Source organism: Leptodactylus fuscus, chromosome 1, assembly GCF_031893055.1.
Source record: "Leptodactylus fuscus isolate aLepFus1 chromosome 1, aLepFus1.hap2, whole genome shotgun sequence".
NCBI lineage: Eukaryota > Metazoa > Chordata > Amphibia > Anura > Leptodactylidae > Leptodactylus > Leptodactylus fuscus.
The window spans coordinates 187461594-187480963 of NC_134265.1; the positions used below are offsets into that span (position 1 = coordinate 187461594).

The 19370-nt window shown below is 39.6% G+C and overlaps 1 protein-coding gene across 2 annotated transcripts in view; it reads right to left on the reverse strand.

The window, feature by feature from the left end:
• Positions 1-506: 506 nt before the first annotated feature.
• GNE (glucosamine (UDP-N-acetyl)-2-epimerase/N-acetylmannosamine kinase) overlaps positions 507-19370 on the reverse strand; it is a 39823-nt gene continuing 20959 nt past the window's right edge. For both annotated transcript variants that reach the window (XM_075280425.1, XM_075280426.1), the window contains exons 2-12: positions 14480-14679; positions 12567-13018; positions 10321-10473; positions 9956-10168; positions 9028-9115; positions 8157-8367; positions 6716-6845; positions 6401-6622; positions 3827-4009; positions 3453-3569; positions 507-2547 (exon numbers count right to left, since the gene is read on the reverse strand). In XM_075280425.1, the coding sequence (XP_075136526.1) occupies positions 2312-2547; positions 3453-3569; positions 3827-4009; positions 6401-6622; positions 6716-6845; positions 8157-8367; positions 9028-9115; positions 9956-10168; positions 10321-10473; positions 12567-13018; positions 14480-14679 (2205 nt within the window). In that variant the 3' untranslated portion in view covers positions 507-2311. The remainder of the gene's footprint in view (positions 2548-3452; positions 3570-3826; positions 4010-6400; positions 6623-6715; positions 6846-8156; positions 8368-9027; positions 9116-9955; positions 10169-10320; positions 10474-12566; positions 13019-14479; positions 14680-19370) is intronic.

Consider the following 19370-nt stretch of genomic DNA (forward strand, 5'->3'; position numbering starts at 1 on the left):
TCTGGGTTTCAGACCCAGGAGAGTTGACAAACAAAAAACAATGGTACTCACCTCTCTTGTGCTCCAGTTGGACCCCCATCATGATTTTAGTCCCTCTTCAAGCAAGCAGCAATTTTTTCTCTGCATGTTTCATGGCGAAACCACACAGTCCCCCATTATAGTCTATGGGGTGCGAGGGTTTCCTTAGGTAGCTGTTTTTTTTTTAATAGGTTTCCTGAACAGAAATCTGAACCTCACAGATTTAAGTATGGTATTAGAAGGGATTGTCCTTCTCTGGACAAATAGGCAAGGGTTTGTGGCTCACTATGATAACCCGAATTATACCCATATTCTGACAGGCGAGTATTGAACAATGATGGTGCATTTCTTAGTATCCCCGATTCAGCCATTTTCATGCAGTATGGTATATGATACAATACTATAACTTTATCAAAAGAATTCAAACACAGTAAACTATATGGTCTCCCAATGGTCTCTTTATTGTCATTTTGTACTATTAAATTATTATGGTTTTACAATTACATAATAAATAAATATGAAATACTAGTTATTGCCTGTGTGTAATGTGTTGTATGACATAAAAAGAAGGAATGAACAGGCTATAAACATTCCATAAAACAATAAAAATACTCAATTTTATCATTCCCAGTCATTACTACAATCGTGAGTTGGTAAAATGTGCTACATTCTGTAACAAATCTTGCATGAAGACACAAAACATAGCAGAAAAATCTAGACAGCAGCTGGAATGTTGAAAAATTAAAGCTATTGAGTGAACATTTGGTAATTACAAAACAGCAGTAAAGCATATCGTATGTATACAATACACGTGAAGCAGAAGTCTGCCGATCACAAGGTTTGACATTTGAAACAAGTTTTACTGCTCCTTTGCAAAACTTTTAATAAATGTACACCGATATGTATCTTGCCATAACCATTTACAGACTACAAACCCCCGTAGCCACACTCCCTTCTACAAGTCTCCTGCACAAATCTGCACAGGCCAAGTAGAAATTCATTTGTATAATATAGACACTTGCATAATTTTAGAGGCATAATATTGGTTGCAAATGTGTAGATATACACATTTATTTATACATATATAAACCTTAACAAACATTTGTACATAATATATTCCAAAACTTGGATATGCTATTAATAATTCCACTAAATTACAACATAAACATAAGAAATTGATTTTACAAACTTCACTTTTTGAATGTTATTCCAGTCTTTACATTCGAGGTAAAAATAGGCTTTTTCTTAAGAAAAACGACAATTCAGATTGTAATACAACTGCAAACCGCTTGTAGTTTTCTAGGCAAAGGCAGAGCTTCCTTATACCCATTTATATAATGAAAAATGGATGATGGAAAAGGTCAGGTTCACAGTCTAACTGGTACAGAATGGGTATGATATATAATGTACCGTTACACCTACAGCAGCGATGTGAAAGATAAGTAAAACCATTTACACCACATCTGTAGTACTCATAGCAATATGATGATTCAAGTGTTGTACCTGCAGATTTAGGAAACTGACAAATTTACAGATATTTACAGTATTATACAAACCCATTGTAATCCTGGTCAACACTTGTAAAATATTTTACTATATACAAATTTATATAGCAAAATTAAATAAATACAGACAAGGAAACTTAAAGGGGTATTCTTGTCTTAAATATTTGTGGTATGTCCTACAGATGCCATGGATGTCTGTTAGATGTGTCTTCCACCGTAGGGGTCCGCACTTATGTCCAGTGGTCTACCCTGGTTCCTGCCTCTTGCCTCTACCAATATGAATGGAGAGGTGATCACACATTTGTGGCCCTCTTCTTTCACTGCTATGGGAATACCATGCACACAAGTTCACTTACTCCTGACATGTGGGATCAGACACAAAACCCTGAACAATATGCACATGGTTTCTGTTTCAATTGAAAAAAAAATAAAAATAAAAACCACATATGCGCCATTTAACATTCATCTGTGCCCTGTTCTTGATCAAAAGTTTCAAAAGCTATTGAATCTTTATAACCCTAAAATGTATGGACCAAGTCGCATTAAGCCACTCTTAAGGATATCTGGTTGTCTTTGATTTCTTCTTTCTGTATAGGTTATGTTCCATTTCCCATTCGATATTAAGCAACCAAGGGCAATATTACATCTAAAATAATAAGGAAGACAACTACAGAAGAAAGTGGTGTACAGTAGAAAAGATAAGCTAGCTTCACTTAGGCACAAACACCTGGCCTTACAGTCTTGATGCTGACTGTGTAACAGGTAAAACCACACAGTCCATGTAAGGTCTAGTAAGTCCTACGGGTGGTATAGTCCAGCACCATGCTCGCTGCTCCCAGGAGCGCAGGATCAGATAAATTGGACACAACAACATTGACATTCTGTACTGAAGCTAAGCCTCTTTGGCGGATCACTTCTTTCACTGGATTTACATACTGGTTTGCCAGGACTCCAGAAAGTATCACCAATGATGGATTGATAGTGTGAAGGATGTTCACAATCCCGATACCAAGAGCTGTCCCAGCTGTTTAGTTAAGCATAAAAATAAATAAATACAGGTTACTATATATACCAGTATATTTAATACAGAAATACATGTTTTTAAATGGTCAATAACTTTTCTACAAATTTTGTATAAAAAAATGCTTCTTTCTCCACATATGACTCTTTTCGCTCGCCCCCTGCCATTTACTCTGTTTCTCCTGAATCAGTCTTGCTTGACTTACAGAGGGAACAGATTATATACGTATAGTGAGGAGAGAAGAGAGCAGGGAGCAACTATCAGTTATTGCTAAGGAACTTGTGGCAGAGAGATGAAGTCTTACTATAGATTCATCAACTTTGTATTTGATACATTTAAACTGGTTGTATGAATTTATACATCAGAGACCCAGCACTAATGCCGGCGATCAGTGCCTGTACTGTTCGCAGACATTAAACCCTTTTCCCAGGCACCTTGGTTAAAGCTGACCGAGGAGCCATTTTGCCAGAGATTGCGGGCATTCGGAGTGAGATACGGGGCCGGTGTCCAATTGGCATGACAGCTGGGAGCCTACTGAAGGCTCCCAGGCTTGTCTGCCATTCATTTGTATGGAAGGCTGCTTGACGCCGTCTACCAAACAAATGCAGATATTTTGTAATGCATTGCATTAGTGATCAGACCTCCTTGGGTTCAAGACCCCTAGAGGGTCTAATAAATGCAATAAACAAATTAAAAATTGAAAGTCACCCCCCCCCTTCCCTAGCACACATATAAAAGTACTTAAAACACTGCGAAACATACACATTAGTTATCCCTGTATCCACTGGGCTACAAAGAAAGCCCCCCTGAAAGTACTCTAGACTTGTACTGGGAGGTGGAGGAATACATGCAAATAAATAAATAAAAAAATAAATAAATCAACAAAATATTTTTAAAGCTAGTAATACCTGTCTTCAAAATATTGAAGGCTTTGGAATTTCCCAGTTTTGCTGCTTGGATAAGATGTACAGCTGTAACACATTCATCATTCTTCAATGACATATCCTCTACCAACAACAAATCCTCTGGACAGCAGGAAACAAGGTGTTGAATGTTAGAATAAAAATCTTATTCATTCGTAAAGACAATCATTAAAATTCTCTAAAAGTACAAATTATATGAGAGACAAACTGCTCTTGCCTAAATATATGTATATACTGTTGTAGGAACTGAAGCAGACTTAGAAAATAACTATGGGAAGGCCAGAGTATTACTGCCACCTAGTGACAAATGTGCATGCAGCAAGGGGACAAAAAAAATAAAAAAAATCATTTGAACTCACCATCATGCAGTTTCTTTGCCTCTCTTTGCAAGGCAATTCCTGAAGCAAATGCTTCTATGCAGCCGTGACTGCCACACATGCACTCTGGACCATCAAAAGACACCATGATATGCCCCAGCTCACCGGCACAAAATGAGCTGCCATGTACAAGTTCATTGTGATGGATAACTCCTCCTCCGATACCTGAAACATCAAATACACTGCTATGAAGGTGAAAAAATTATTATTATTTTTTTTCTTTCTTTTAACGTGAATTTTGTATTTGCATAGTTTTCATGTATACTACAAACAAAGTCCACAGACGAAAACTCCAAGAACTTTCTGTCTAAAGCGCTGCAGGAAGAACCGCAGTGCTTTTTTGCTGCAGGACGTCCCTTAGCCTTAACCCCTTAAGGACCAGGCCATTTTTTGGTTTCGCATTTTCGTTTTACCCTCCTCACATTTCAAGAGCCATAACTTTTTCATTTTTCAGTTCACAGAGTCACATGATGGCTTATTGTTTGCGGGACAAATTGTACTTTGTAATGGCACCATTCAATATGCTGTGCAATGTACTGGGAAGCTGGAAAAAAATTCAGAATGAGGTGCAATTGGAGAAAAAATGCATTTGCGCCATTTAATTTTTACAGCGTTCACTGTTTGGTACAAATGACATGTTACCTGTGTTCTACGTGTCAGTACGAACGCGGTGATACCAAATTTATATAGTATTTGAAATGTTTTGATACTTTTAAAAAAATGATAAACTTTGCAAAATAGAAAAAAAAAATTGTGTCATCATGTTCTAACACCTGTAACTTTTCCATATTTCCATGTATGGAGCTGGTTTTGGTGTCTTTTTATGCGGGACAAGATGACGTTTCTATTGATACCATTTGGGGAAAGATCTGATGGTTTGATCACTTTTTATTCAATTTTTTATAGGAGGCAAAGTGTTGAAAAAAATGCTTTTTGGCTGTTTTTATTTTTTTTGCCGCTACGCCGTTCGCAGTACGGGATAAATGTTTTAATATTCTAATAGTTCAGGCATTTTGGAGCGCGGGGATACCTAATATGTTTATGTTTAATGTTCTTTAATTACTTTTATAGCTAATCTAGGGAAAGGGGGGTGATTTGAACTTTTATATTTTTTTTATTTTTTTAATACTTTTAAAAACTTTTTTTTTTCTTCTGTTACATTTATGATCAGACCCCTTAGGTACCTTGAAACCTAGGGGGTCTGATCGCTCATACTATTCACTGCAATACTACAGTATTGCAGTGAATAGCAAAATCGCAGCACTTCGATTACACGATGCCTCTGGCATCGTCTAATAGATCTTGTGCAGAGACAAGCCTGGAAGCCTTCAATAGGCTTCCGGCTGTCATAGCAACCGATCACCGCCCTCATGTGACGTTCAGGAGGGCGGCGATCGGCAAAACATGGCGGCGCCTGTGCCGCCGTTTACACACTGCGGTCACGTTTGACCGCAGTATGTAAAGGGTTAACAGCAGCGATCGGCTCGGGCACCGACCGCTGCTGTTAGTGGCAGGTCCTGACTGTATTATACAGCCGGCATCTGCCGTGTATGGAGCGAGCTCAGCGTGTGAGCTCGCTCCATACATCCCCATGCGACCCATGATGTACAGTTACGTCAAGGGTCGCTAAGGGGTTAAAACTAAGGCCTCATGTAGGGTAAAGCAGCAAAGAAACACTGGGGGGAAAAAAAACCACGGTGGTGACGTACCACTATTTTTTCCCGCAGCATTTTTCATTGCGTTTTTGCAGTTTTCCTCTGTGGACTCACTGCCCTTATGCCTATATGGAAAATGCCACCATTTCCACAGGTTTAATTGACATTCTGAAATTTTCAAAAATGCAAACATTTTTGAAAATGCAGTTTTTCTGCTACAATTTTTTCCTGCAATGTGTGGATTGGATTAGCTAGAATCACATTCACTTTGCAGGTACTGTAAAATGCAGTGTTTTCGCAACATGGGGTTTCAGCCCCAAGGAACCTTTGGTGCTGTTTGTAAACAAAAAAAACAAACCCACAATGAACATGGAGTGTACCTAAGTTTTTAAACCCTTTCTTTTTCACTTGATATTAGAGATGAGCGAGTACTGTTCGGATCAGCCGATCCGAACAGCACGCTCGCATAGAAATCAATGGACGTAGCCGGCACGCGGGGGGTTAAGCGGCCAGCCGCCGTCAAAGCGGAAGTACCAGGTGCATCCATTCATTTCTATGGAGCGTGCCGTTCGGATCAGCTGATCCAAACAGTACTCGCTCATCTCTACTTGATATATCAATTGGGTGGGTGAAAATGGTAAATTTGTAATTTAGTTTATAAACCAAACATGCCCATTTCTTTTCACTTTTTCCTTCTCTGTGTTTGGACTTGATTTGGGACAGAAGTATTTTCAGCTTTAAGCAGCCGGTTAACAGTATTTTATGGATAGGGGAAAGAGGAGATAGAAACTGCAGAAAGCCTAGATGTCTCGGCACCATGCAGAGCAAAAAATAAAATTATATAAAAATATACTACATGTAGAACATCTACCTTATGTTTCTTAAACTCTATGATACATACCTGTGCCAGTAATAACCGTAACAAAATCTTGTACTCCTTTGCCTTGACCAAACTTCCTCTCAGCTAGGGCAGCGCAATTACCATCATTGTCCACCCATACTGGCAGATGAAGGGTGTCTGATAGAGGAGTTCGAAGGTCCACAGAGCTCCACTCTTGAATCAGCTTTGTAGAATGAAGAACCACACCTTCATGTGGGTTTACACGTCCACCAGTGGAAATACCTGTATGTGAAGAAGTAGTTATTGCGCAAGTTATTCACATTGAAAATTTTTATATACCTATCTAAGGAATTGCAAAAGAGAACAGGTACATACCTACACCAAGTATTCTACAGTTCAGACTGACTGCTTCTGATGCTGCTTCAACACACATCTTCAGAATCAACTCAATTCTATCCTCATATGTTTTAGGATTGGGTTGGGCATACTTCTTTATGATTTCCCCCTAAAAAGAAAGTTTCCATGAAACATATCTACTCAACTAAATCACAAATTGAATTCTTCCTTAAAATACATCGCACACTGTACACTAGATTGATCTTTCAAATGGAAATACTTATATAGGTACTGCCAATATAATTTTAGATCACCCTATTTTTTTCTTATTGGTGAAAGATCATAGTACCATAATGGTTTAGAGAAAAGATGTAAAAGTCTAAAGTCCACACAAATAATGTTAATCACATCATACTAGCATCTGCCCGCGACTTTGTCTGTGGGTTGTTGGAGTGGATGATCCGCCTATAGTCAGCAAATTGCTTCCATCGATGGTTTTCCTGCTCCAGCGTTTTGGCAGCTCTTAAGCTGTCCCGTCGCTGAATTCGTTCCTCGTGCTGTGCTCGCTATTTTTCCGGCATCTCAGCAGCTCGCTGGAAAGCCATATAATGAACGTGTTGTTGGCATTGATGATCCACATGCTCCGCCGTTTTGGCAACTCTCAAGCTGGCCTGCCGCTGAACTCGTTCCTCGCGCTGTGCCTGTGATTGTTGCGTCACCTCAGCAGCTCACTGCAATGCCATATAATGAGCGTGTTGTTGGCGTTGATGATCCGCCAGCTCTGAAGTTGGTCTGGTACTAAAGTTGTTCTTCGCACCGTGTCTGTAATTGTTGCGGCATCTCAGCAGCTCACTGCAACGCCATATAACTCATGTGTTGCTGGCGTACATAATCCCCCTCAGCTCTGCTTGAGGAGAACTCTGTGACTTCTGGCTACCTTCATAGCTCTCGTTGTTTGCGACAAATTAGATTTTCTTTTTCCGGCATGTTTAAAATTGACAAACTGCCAATTTGGATTAAAGGTGTTTGCCCATGTCAGTGTGTCTCCACTGCCTGGAGCAGATCAGATAATATGCAAATGTGTGTACACTCAGGGTTAGCGTGTGTTTACACAGAGAGATAACAGCCCTGGGACCTGAGATAAGCTGCTGCTGGAGCAGTGTAATATAGTATGTGAACATAAATTCATAACAGTCGTGAAGCCATGTCATATACCTGGATAAAAAGTAGCCTACGTTTTAATCGAGGTTACAAACTATCTATGTGCCGAATTTTATCCAAATCCGTACAGGAATTTTAGCGTGATTGAGGAACTGACATCTAAACACACAAACTTATATAATATAAGTATATCAGTGTTAGTATAGTATTAGTAGGATAATATATATTTATATACAGTATATATATATATATATATATATGGATATGTAATATATATATAAATTTCATGAGTGACAAGCTGTACTATGAAATAACCTACCTTCATGCTGACAAGTGCTATCCTAAGATTTGTTCCTCCTAGATCAACAGCCAAAGCACTCAGAGTTTCCAAAATGTGATCAATATCTTGAGAGATACTTTCTTTCACTGGGGGAAAGCAAAACTTCTTTTGAAGAGGTTCTGACAAACTGATTGATTTAAGAAACTTTACAATTCTTGGAACAGAATTGCCATCGCCATAGATTTTTGAGCTGTGAAAGAGAAAATAAATTGTGCTTAGTTGCAAAGTGTAAAGAAAAACCTGCTCCATGAAAAAATAATACTGGAGCATCTTTTTTTCATAATTCATAATGTCATTCCTCTATTATGCTTCCTAAACATTTACAAATAGATTGACAACTGGAGTGTTTCCCATACATAGACTGGCCCTGTCAGCACTGACTGGACACCGAAAGGTGACACATCCCAATCTAGTAACATCAAATTGTTGATGTATTCTTACATTTTAGAAGGAATAATAACAGGAACAGCACAATAAAGAGATACAACAAAAAAAGAAAAGAATGCAGAATTGTTATTTTATAAACAAACTTTTTTCCCCTCCACTAACACAGAGAAGTCTTTATATAAACACAGTGAAGCCATGTTCACATTTGCACCGGTGTCAGTCTAGCCCAAAATCCATCTAAAATCATAGGAGAGAGAAGAAAAAAAAAAAAAAAGTGTACTGCAAGTGGGACTTAAGCATAAAGGAGAAAAACAGATACCTGACAATCTCCATTATAGTCAATAGGGTCTCTCAGGAGCGGTTGTTGTCCATCATTAGACAGACCATCTTTACTGTAATCTGTACTTCTTCTGGTCATTCAATGCACCCTAAAACTTACTTATTCAGGTGGGAATACACTTACCAAGGATAACGTTTTCCAAATTGGAGCTGCAATGCGTGAATTATTTTATTCTCTGTGTCTGCATCACGTACATGAAGCACATTTTCACCTAAATAAAGGTAAAAGAAAAAATTTAAAAATTACATATACATGTGAGACTTACACATGGTTAAAATCTGATTAAAGACTGGCAGTAGGCCATTACTATAACCTATCATAGTGCCCCTCAAAACTCCCCCTCCATTGAGGCTCATTCTCCTCAGTATATAAGTGGCAACTGGTGGTTTAACAATATTTTATAATCATGCTTCCTTTACTATTAAAGACATCAGTTTTCCATTGTTCAATTCAGTTCTCTTACCAATGTATTTCACAAGACTAAAAATGTGCATTCTTTCTTTAGAGACAGACTACTGCACTAATACAATAAAGATGTGTGAGCCATATAAAATACATGTATATTAGAAAAGTGTACAATGTCCTTTTCTCTACACCAATAAATCAAGTCATGAAAATCAGACTGAGGGCTTGTTCACATCTGCGCCCGGTCTCTGTTCTGCAGGTTTCCATTTCCTGCACAAAACTGAGCAGGAGACAGAAACCTGCAGGACTCTTTCATACCCATTCATTTGAATGGGTTTGAAAGATGTCCAGCCGTGAGCGCCGGTGAGTGTTTTATGCTCTCCGCCGCGAAACCGTTTTTTTTTTTTTTTTAAATCGGACATTCAGTACTCTGTGTCCAATTTAAAAAAAACTTTTTCGTGGTGGAGCGCATAAAACGCTCACCGGTGCTCACAGCATGCAGAAGACGGAAAGCTGAGAATGGACTCCGGGCGCTAGTGTGAAACCAACGTCAGTTCTAAAACCATATCAGAAAATAAATGAAGTCCATATGTGTATTAGAGTGTGTGTGTGTGTGTGTGTGTAAATTTCGTTAATCCATCCTCACCTGTTTCTCTTCCAGTTTGTCGTGTTCCCAAATTGATAACGGGTGTTCCAAAAGCTCCTGCCTCGCGCACACCACAGCTGCTGTTACCGATCATACATCCTGCATGTGCAACCAACTGGATGAACTGTTCAAATGGTACATGCTTGACTGCTCTGAAGTTGGGATGGTGCTCCACACCTTTCTTCCTCATCACTCGCACCATTTCTTTACTTCCTGTAACAAGCAAAAATTCATTATTTACCCAGGGAGAAACTTCACGTAGCAAAACTAGACAACACTCAAACTCAGCGACCATGAAAAGGACCACATCAAAAATATGCAAGTGGAAACCAAAAAGGTTCATATGCTTTTCTACAGCATCTCACCTGCATCAATGTTTGGAAACAGCACCAATGTTTTCTTGTTGAATGAAAGGAGAGCATCTAGGGTGAATTCAAACATTTTGACTGAATGTTTAATATCGGTGGTAACTGGGTGCTGCAGAGCTACAATATATTCCCCAGGCTTCACATCATCACCTATGAGGAAAAAAAAAAAAGATAAAACCAAAAGCTCAGTTGCTGTTGTAAAAGACAGACATATGTAAAAAAAAAAAAAAAATTTCTGCTCATCTCACTCCTTTCAAATGGCTGTAGTCACAGAAAATGCTTCTATACACTTTGTAGTGATGGGAGTATTACAACATGATTAGCTAAGGGCAAGGTTTCAATATGGAAAGAACTGTGCAAGGAAAACAGAATTTTTTTTTTTCATTTTAATTAAGTTTCCAGACGGCATCATTTTGTGAGATGACATCAGGGTCCTGCCCAGCTATTAAAATACATTTTACATTTACACAGTTCCTAAACTTTGCTTCATTTTATGGCTGGATTCACATAGGTGCAGCTTTTAGAGAAATAGAGGAGTGGATGTAAAAAGAGAAGAAGTTTTGATACTTTTAGATCCAGTTCTAGGTTTGACTCAAAAACTTCATGCGTGAATCCTGCCTTAGGCATACTTTCTCCTCCACAAACTGATATTTTCAGCAATATACCATAAAAAGGGAACGTCATTTCAGAGTTCAGTCCTGTTTAACCATTGAACCTTTTCCTGTGGTCTGGATGCATAGTAGGCACATGGTCATCCAGTTACTAACCCAAAGTGACAGTATAATGCTATAAGTTTGGGTCAGCAGACCTATGATTAGGCTGGGAAACATGTCCATAATGCAAGTGCAGAAGGCATAATACACTCCTAGGGAGCCTTCACACAGAGTTTACGCTCCGCTCATTCAGACACATAAACACGTGTCAAAAGTGACCACTGTAAAACACAATCCCATATACTTGTGCCAGTCTTACGCGCGCTACACATTGAGATCAATGGGAGGCTTTTAAACCCATTGATTTCAATGTGTAGCGTGCGTAAGGCTGGCACACATTGAAGTCTATGGAATTGTGTTTTACAGCGATCACTTTGACACGTGTCTGAATGAGCGGACCGTAAACTCCGTGTGAAGGCTCCCTTAAGGGCTAGTTCAAACAGGGCTTGTGACCACGTATTTTGTTCCCGATTTTGATGTGGGAAGGCGCGTCAGAATAGGACCAAAATGCGCTTGCTGCTCCGGAGTAGGCCCAAATAAATGGGCCTAGTCTGGAGGGTGCTGTCGCGAGGCGGACGCAGGGGCTGAATCAGCCGTGGAATCCGCCTGAAGAAAGGGCAGCACGCTTCTTTTTTCCGTGAGAGGGAACATAGCGCTCACGGAAAAAAGGAAGCTAGAGGTCTACATAGACCTCTATTGTGAGGGGGCAGATTCTAAGGTGGCGTAAAAATTCACCCCCTCTTACCCCGTGTGAACGGACCCTAATACTAGCCTAAGAAAAAACTGTCATCAGTTTTAGGCTAAGGCCCCACATTGCGGAAAGGCAGCGTTTTTTTGTTGTTGCAGATTTTGCTGCATTTTTTTTGAGCCGAATTCAGAAGTGGATTTAACAGAAGAGAAACATCTAAGATCTTCCTTTATATCTTCCATTCCTTTTCAAGTCACTTGTAACTTAAGCTAAAAAAAACTGCAGCAAAATCTGCACCAAAAATTGCTGTTTCCAGAACGCGGGGCCTTAGCCTTTGAGAAGTATCAAGCTTGGAAAGAGCCAAACAGCGAAAGTCGAACCAATCAATTCAGAGGTACTGCTTCACAATTAAAATACCATGTTGTCTTTGAAGCAGAGTAAAACGTTATAGTTTATTGAACTCCGGCTTCGGGTTTCTAAAGATGGCCATACACAGATTTTCTTGCAATCAGCCATACAGATGCCGCAAATGGTTGTTTGAGTTTGGCTGACAGTAAAGCAGGCTTGGCATGATCAGCAGCGTTTGATCAGTTACCTTGTGAAGTATCTCTGTGCATTTTTTTTTTAACTGTTTTACGACAGTACAATTTAGTTGTCAGTGCTGTTGATGGGATCAATCAGGCAATATAAATCTGATGCATTTCCCTTTAAAGTGATTTTTCGGTAGAGAAAGTCTCAGAGGCTACTCTATAAACAAGGTTACTGTGTTACAGAAATCATATTAAAGAAACTAAACACACAGCAAAGTAAGTGCATGTATTATGCATTACTGTTATACATACCAAGCCATGCTTTGATAACCCCCATGTAGTCCTTGTTTTTCAGATTCAGAAGCTTGTCATAAGAAGGACAACCAGCCAGAAGGATGCGGTCATGGTCTTCACACATAGCAATTAGATGTTGTTCTGCACTTCGGGTACAGCAAACATGGTAATGAGACAGTTTAGTAATGGCATGTCTGATTGAGTCATCAATTGTTCCACTGACTTCACCTCCTTCTATGTGAAGGATTCTTATGTTCATAAGTGCAGCACTTGTAGCCAATGCTAAGGCATCAAATCTATCTCCATGAACAATAATGATGTCTGGCTTTAACCGGTTTAGAACATCTGGCAATTTTACTAAAGCAAGTCCCACAGACTCCACCATAGCTGCTTCATCTTCTCCTCTTACAATTGTATGTAATCTTGCTTGGATGTCAAAGTCATCTTGTTCAATCATGCGATAGGTATTGCTATACATCAAAACAAAAAGGAGAAATCAGGACAAAGCCAGTTAACATCATAAAAATACTTACCTGTGGTATAATTTGACAAGCACACAACAGGATTGAACCATAATATCCAAAAGTCAATTTTGAGTATCAGCAGCGAATGAACATATTGTCCATGATAAAAAATAATAAAATGGCTTAAATTCACACTCTTGCTAATTGCTGCCATCCTAAAAATAACACTCTAAACACTTTATGGCATGTTCACATCTAAAGCCGAGCTTTAGCTTTCTGCCATGAGTTTGCATGAGTGACTAGCCTCAATCAAGTGTGAAGCCTCGCACCATGGTTTCTGCGCAAATCCTTTGATGGTGGCAACACCAAGCAGGACACTTTTTCACTGCGGTTGAAAACAATGGCGGGCAGACTGGAGAAGATTTTTGGCAGAATACCGCTTCAAATACCTCTCCAAGTTCCACTGTGTGAACATATACTTATAGGGACATTGTCTCCTGTATACAGTAAATGTCCTTAAAAAATATAAATAAATAGAAAAAAAAAAGTCACAATTTAAAGATGCCACGTTTTATGGCCTCTAATACTTTATTTGGAGAGGTTGCCCAGGTTTTGATAGCCCAATCAGGTTCACAGAAAATGTATATAGCAGAGACAAGACATGAGAAAATGAGCCAGACTCTTTTCCTTTCCCATACCGTGGTTAAACTTGATGTACATATGCCTTTTTTCAACCGTACTACCATTTGTGGACACATTATATTCAATGCGGCCTCTTACACCACAGGATATTTTAGCCGTGGTGTGCCTGGCCGCAACCGAGGTCCGCACTTTACAGAACATGTCCGTAATTCACGGCACTGCACGGACTCGCCCAGTGCGGCAGGACACGGACGTCTGTGGAGTCTATGTTGCCGATCAGCAACTAGTGTTGCTGATCAGCAACTTGCGGACCGTACATTCAATACGGTTGTTTAAGTCTAGCCTAACTATGTAGCAACACAGGAGGAAGGTGATGCTACAAGGGTTACCCCATTGGTTAAAGACTTGCACAAACATAATTAAAATGCTTAAGATTGGAATCTATTATCTTCTTTACTGGTAGTCTTTACTAGGTCAAGTGGTTAACTTCTCTATATAGCGGCATCTTATAGATGACCTATCATATGGTGATGGGTGCACACAGTGTTGCATTTAAAAAGAGAACAAGGAAACACTCACTGGTAGGAAAAAGGATTGCAGTGGTGTCCAAGTCTGAATCGTCTGTTGAACTCTACAAAACTGGTCAATCTCTCAACTTACAACATTTTTTGAGGCCTAATTATGTAAAAACTGGAGTCAATCTACACTATAGCTTAAAGTTTTACACTCATAGTGTACAGGATCAACACAAAAGATGGGAAATGTCCAAAGAAGTCTAAAAGAAGAAAAGAAAAAAATAAAATAAAAGGAAAATGCACATCTTACCCATAGTCATCAATCAGATGTGATCCAATAACCACTACACTAAGTTCTAAGTTCTCAGATTCGGTCTTGATGCCAAACATAATAGGAGCCAGCTTGGAGTAATCTGCTCTGTTGCACGTTGCCACACATACTCGCAGTTTTCTTTGGTTTATGCTCTTCTCCATGATTTTCCGCCTTGATAAGTTTTCAAAATATTGTGCCTAGAAAACACAGGAAAAAAAAGAGCCTACAATGAATGTATGTACCACATATTTCAACTTGGGCTATAATTGGTATTTTATTAGTTTTTTTTTTTATTAGCTTTTGACAAAGTTATGTTATAGAATTAAATGCAGCAGCACAAGTCATAAGTATAAAATAAAACCGTCAGACGTTAGTTCACAGTTCCCCAATAAAATCATCACTTGTGACTAGATTCTGCCCTCTATCTTTCATGCATTTGGCATGAAGGCTATAAAATGAGCCCAGTCCAGAGAGAATGAATCTTGGTCACAATGCAAATAGTTACTGGTAGAAGTATCAAGACATAGATGTTTCTAAATAAACGTAGAATGTACTATGTGCCTTGTAACTGTTCTCATACCAAAACCAATCAAATAGGTTTAGGCCTGTTCACACATTGGATAGAAGAGGAATTTGTTGCTGACACCCGCCTCAGATTCCTCTTCATTTTTTGGTCCTTGGCTCCTTGCAGCAGAATGGGCCTAATCAGTAGGGAGTTTTAAGATATGGAATCTGCAGCAGAATCAAGGCAGAAACTACCTCAAAATCAGCTGTAAATTCCAATTCCAAGGCCTTGCTAAGCAAAATATGTTAAATTTCTGGAATAATTTATGTTTATAAAAACAAAGACAGTCCAATATGATTTGCCACAAATTTATAAAGTGTTTTTAACACTTTTTGGACACACTTAATACCACAAAAAAGGGGTGAAGCTGTTCAAAACATGGCTATGGTCTAATTTGCAACACTATTTACAGAAAAAAAAATATGTAACGAGATTTTAGCCCATATTTGTTGTAATCTATGCCAAGTCTAAAAGTATGCCAAAATTTATCAAACAGCATTAGACACATTGATAGATATGGCATTGAGAAATCTATCTGCCTTGGCAGTGTGTGTACTTACCTTATTTCCTCATAAGACCTTTTCAGTTTATATTGCAGTAGTGACTCACACCATTAAAACCAGTAACAGTCAAGAATGAAAGTTTGTACTTCACAATCCACACCCAAGATTAAATGTTTATACAAGGTTTTGCAATGGAACCACAAAAGCCATATTCTCAGTGTTGCTTACCATTTTAATACGATAATAATGAAGTAGTAAGTATTTAATGCATGAGACAGACATGACATTACAACCCAGACAAAAGGATAAGAGAATACAACCGGTTGTGACTTCCTATAGTTCATTGGTAGGCATGTCTGCTGGTGCTGCCACACAATGCAAGTTCACCTGCACACTGGAACATTTATTACTTACTGAGAAACAGCATGGCCGATAAGAACTTTGCTGCCATTATTTTACGGTGTTTGGAACACACATTACTTCTGTCATTTTTTAATTCATATATTATAAAATGCCAAACCCAGAGGATACTGCAGCTTGAAGAAAACTCACTAAGATGCTTTGAATATAGACTTTCCAATTATATGCTAAAAGTAATATCTTCACTTACATGCTGAGCATACCCATAGTATGGAGGATGGAGCAGCTCTGTTAAGGCAGCTAGACAAAAATGCCCCCCAAAAGGTACAGTAGTCTACACTTTTATCTACATCTGTATCCAGTAAAGAAAAAAAACAACAACCTTAGAGCCTATGGGTTAGCAGTGCCACTGTATGGATCTATAACACGCTGCCAACAATATACATCAAGCTTTACGAACAAGGCTTGAAAGTTTCAAGCTATCACAGCAGATATAACTAGATCATATACAGGCACAAGCTAGTTTCCCCTGTCTGAAGGACCAACCGCTGTGTTTACCAGACCTTTTCTGCTAAATAGTTAATGTAACAAATGGAGCATTCACTCCCCACATCAAAGGCTGGCTAACTGACCAAACATACAGGGCCAATACAAACAGCAAGGTTTCTAGATGGAAAATTGATACGTTTATAGCTGGTGTACATTTCCCACATCATTTATGCCAGATTTCTGCTGGTGGGGCCAGTGGCCCTGCCCCCCAAATGCCTTCACCCCCTTTTTTGGCAAAGTGGTGAGGGCAGCGCAGCAATGCTTTTACAATAGAAATGTATTACAATTACTTCTCTCACTTGGGTGGTGCTAACCGGCGTTTCCGTAGATATAATTGACATGCTACAATGTCCAAAACCATGCAGATTTTGGAAATCACAGCATGTCTGCGCTACATTTTTTTTTACCAAATAGGGGGCATGGGATTCGTAAGCGGCTTTTCCGGCTTGTAAAAGTATTTTAGTAGCACCCAATAAAACCAAAAGTGAAAAATGAAAAATAAACATGTTTTCCCTCCTATTTTTTTTTTTTTATATTTTCCTGTATATTAAAAAATAAAATAAAACTATGCAAAGATAAAAACAACATAACTAAAGCCCTATATGTTACCGAAAAAAAGATGCAAAAAATTTGTGGAATAACCCAAATGATAAAAAGTGTTATAGCATTCAAAACCACACATACAACCCTCCCCCCAAAAAACAAAAACAAACAAAAAAACGTGTCTGATTCTGAAAAAGTGCAATTGACCCTGAAGTGGTTAAGTAGACGAGTAATTTTACAAACCATTGCATATTTCAGAGAATTTATTCTGCGTATCTGCAGCATGAAATGTCATACTTGAAAAGTTTTGTTCTATGGACAGTTTCCCTCTGCTTCTCCCTGCTTTGACTCCTATGATAGTCATCTCTCTTCTCATCTAACACAGTGAGCGCTCACAAAGCAATGAAGGAATGTTTTTCCTCCAAAAATACAAAGCTGGACCCTGACTGATTGCTATAGGAAATGTTTTCTTGCATTTTTAACTAAGGCTGAGAAGTCTACTTCTGCCACAGAGATTAGTCAGACCCTATACATACAGCAGAGGATGCACATAGAGGCAATCCTATCCTATTAATATTATCCTACTAATATTATAAATGTGAAAGTTTGTGGGTTTGGATGTTTGTGGGTTTGGATGTTTGTGGGTTTGGATGTTTGTTCCTCAATCATGCCAAAACAACTGAACCGATTTGCATGAAATTTCACACATATCTGCAATGGCACCCAGATTAGAACATAGGCTGGTTAGAATCACCGTCAAGGACTGGGTATCCCCACCGTGAGCGCTGAAATTATGTTGGTTGTACGATAGAGGACCCAAGATGACGTCATCTCAGGTCCTCAAACAGTTGTCCGATAGGACCGCGGACTGCAGTGGGCCGCGCTACACAGGAAGAAGCCGGGTGCCGAGAGAAGTGAATTAACATGGCACTCAGCTGCGGCCCAGACAGAAGCAGGCATGGCACCTTGGGAAGTAGGAAGGTGGGCCATGGACGCACAGGGAGCCCAGGGGCACGCGATGAAGAAGGGGGCCTGTAGGCGCAGGTGGGGGAAAGGGCCATGCGGGAATGGGCACGGGAGGCCGGGGGCGCACAGGGGGTTGGGGGAAAGGGGCCTAGGCGAAAGAGGGCTGGGGTGCGGGCGGAAGGCGAGGGGGAGAAGGGGGCCTGTGGGCAAGAGGTAGGTGGCGTTGTGCAGGTGGACGGTGCGGGGGCGCACGGCGCCGATCACACACAGCAGCACTTGGCTCACTATGTGCGGTTCAGCACCAACGCCAACCCGCAGACAAAATTGCGGGCAGGTGCTAGTAAGCAATACATCTAGGGGAAATTATCGGAATTGACAAGGCATCCACCGAAACTTTGCTTCTTAAACTGTGAGGAGGGCACTTTCCCCAGTTGTAGGTGAGCCAGAAAGGGAGGCAGTTTTTTTATAGACACAATAAGCTTTGTAATAGAATAGAAATGTCAGCTTTTACACTTATATTGTAATGTATTGTGTTCAGAAGACAAATGGAATTTTTTTTTATTTTTTCATACTCAACTATGGGTTTTAAAGTCCAAATTTCACAAATATTTTTGTTAGTAAGTCATCAAAAGACTATAAAAAAAACCCACACACAAATACAAACCTGAGAAGCCCTGCATTGCTCTATGAAGAATTTGTGTGTTAAATGGAGACATAGAAATCTACAGTAGAGATCCTAAAAGGGGCCCACTATGACCAAATGGAATTGTTTCTGCCATATGCTTGAGGCCCAATAAGAACAAGGTGCCTAGAATTTGCCATCTACGTCTCTCGAAATTCCCCACATGGGAACTTCCCTCCTGAGTCTAAGAGAAATTTGTTCAAATACTCAGACACTAGGTAGTACTGATCTAAACTTTTTTCCCACAAGGTCTGTCAATAATGACAGAAACCCTGTGACTTGAAAAAGTGGGCAAACAAGGACTTGTGAAAAAAATAACTTAAAAATGACCCCACCATGGAAATACACAGCTATCATCAGGCCTTTTACTAGCAGTTACATGAAACAGAGTAGGATTACATAGGGTCAAGGAAAATAACAGGGATGTCAACAACCACACAAGCCTTACACTATCAAAAGAAAGCCAACAAGTGAGGAAGCATGCTTAGCAGTTTTCAGAACTCCCACAGAAGTGAATGGAGTGTAGCAAGCATGTGTGATCAGCCTACTATTCACAGCAGTCACAACACCAGGAAGGACAGGCGAAGAAAGTGGAAAACAGAGGGTCTTTTTCTAGGGAAAGGTGTTGGTTTCACCTACGGAGCCATAAATGGCTGAAAAGGGCTATAGAGGCAGAGACGGTGGCATGAGAGGACATGTCCCTTTATAGCCAATTTGATA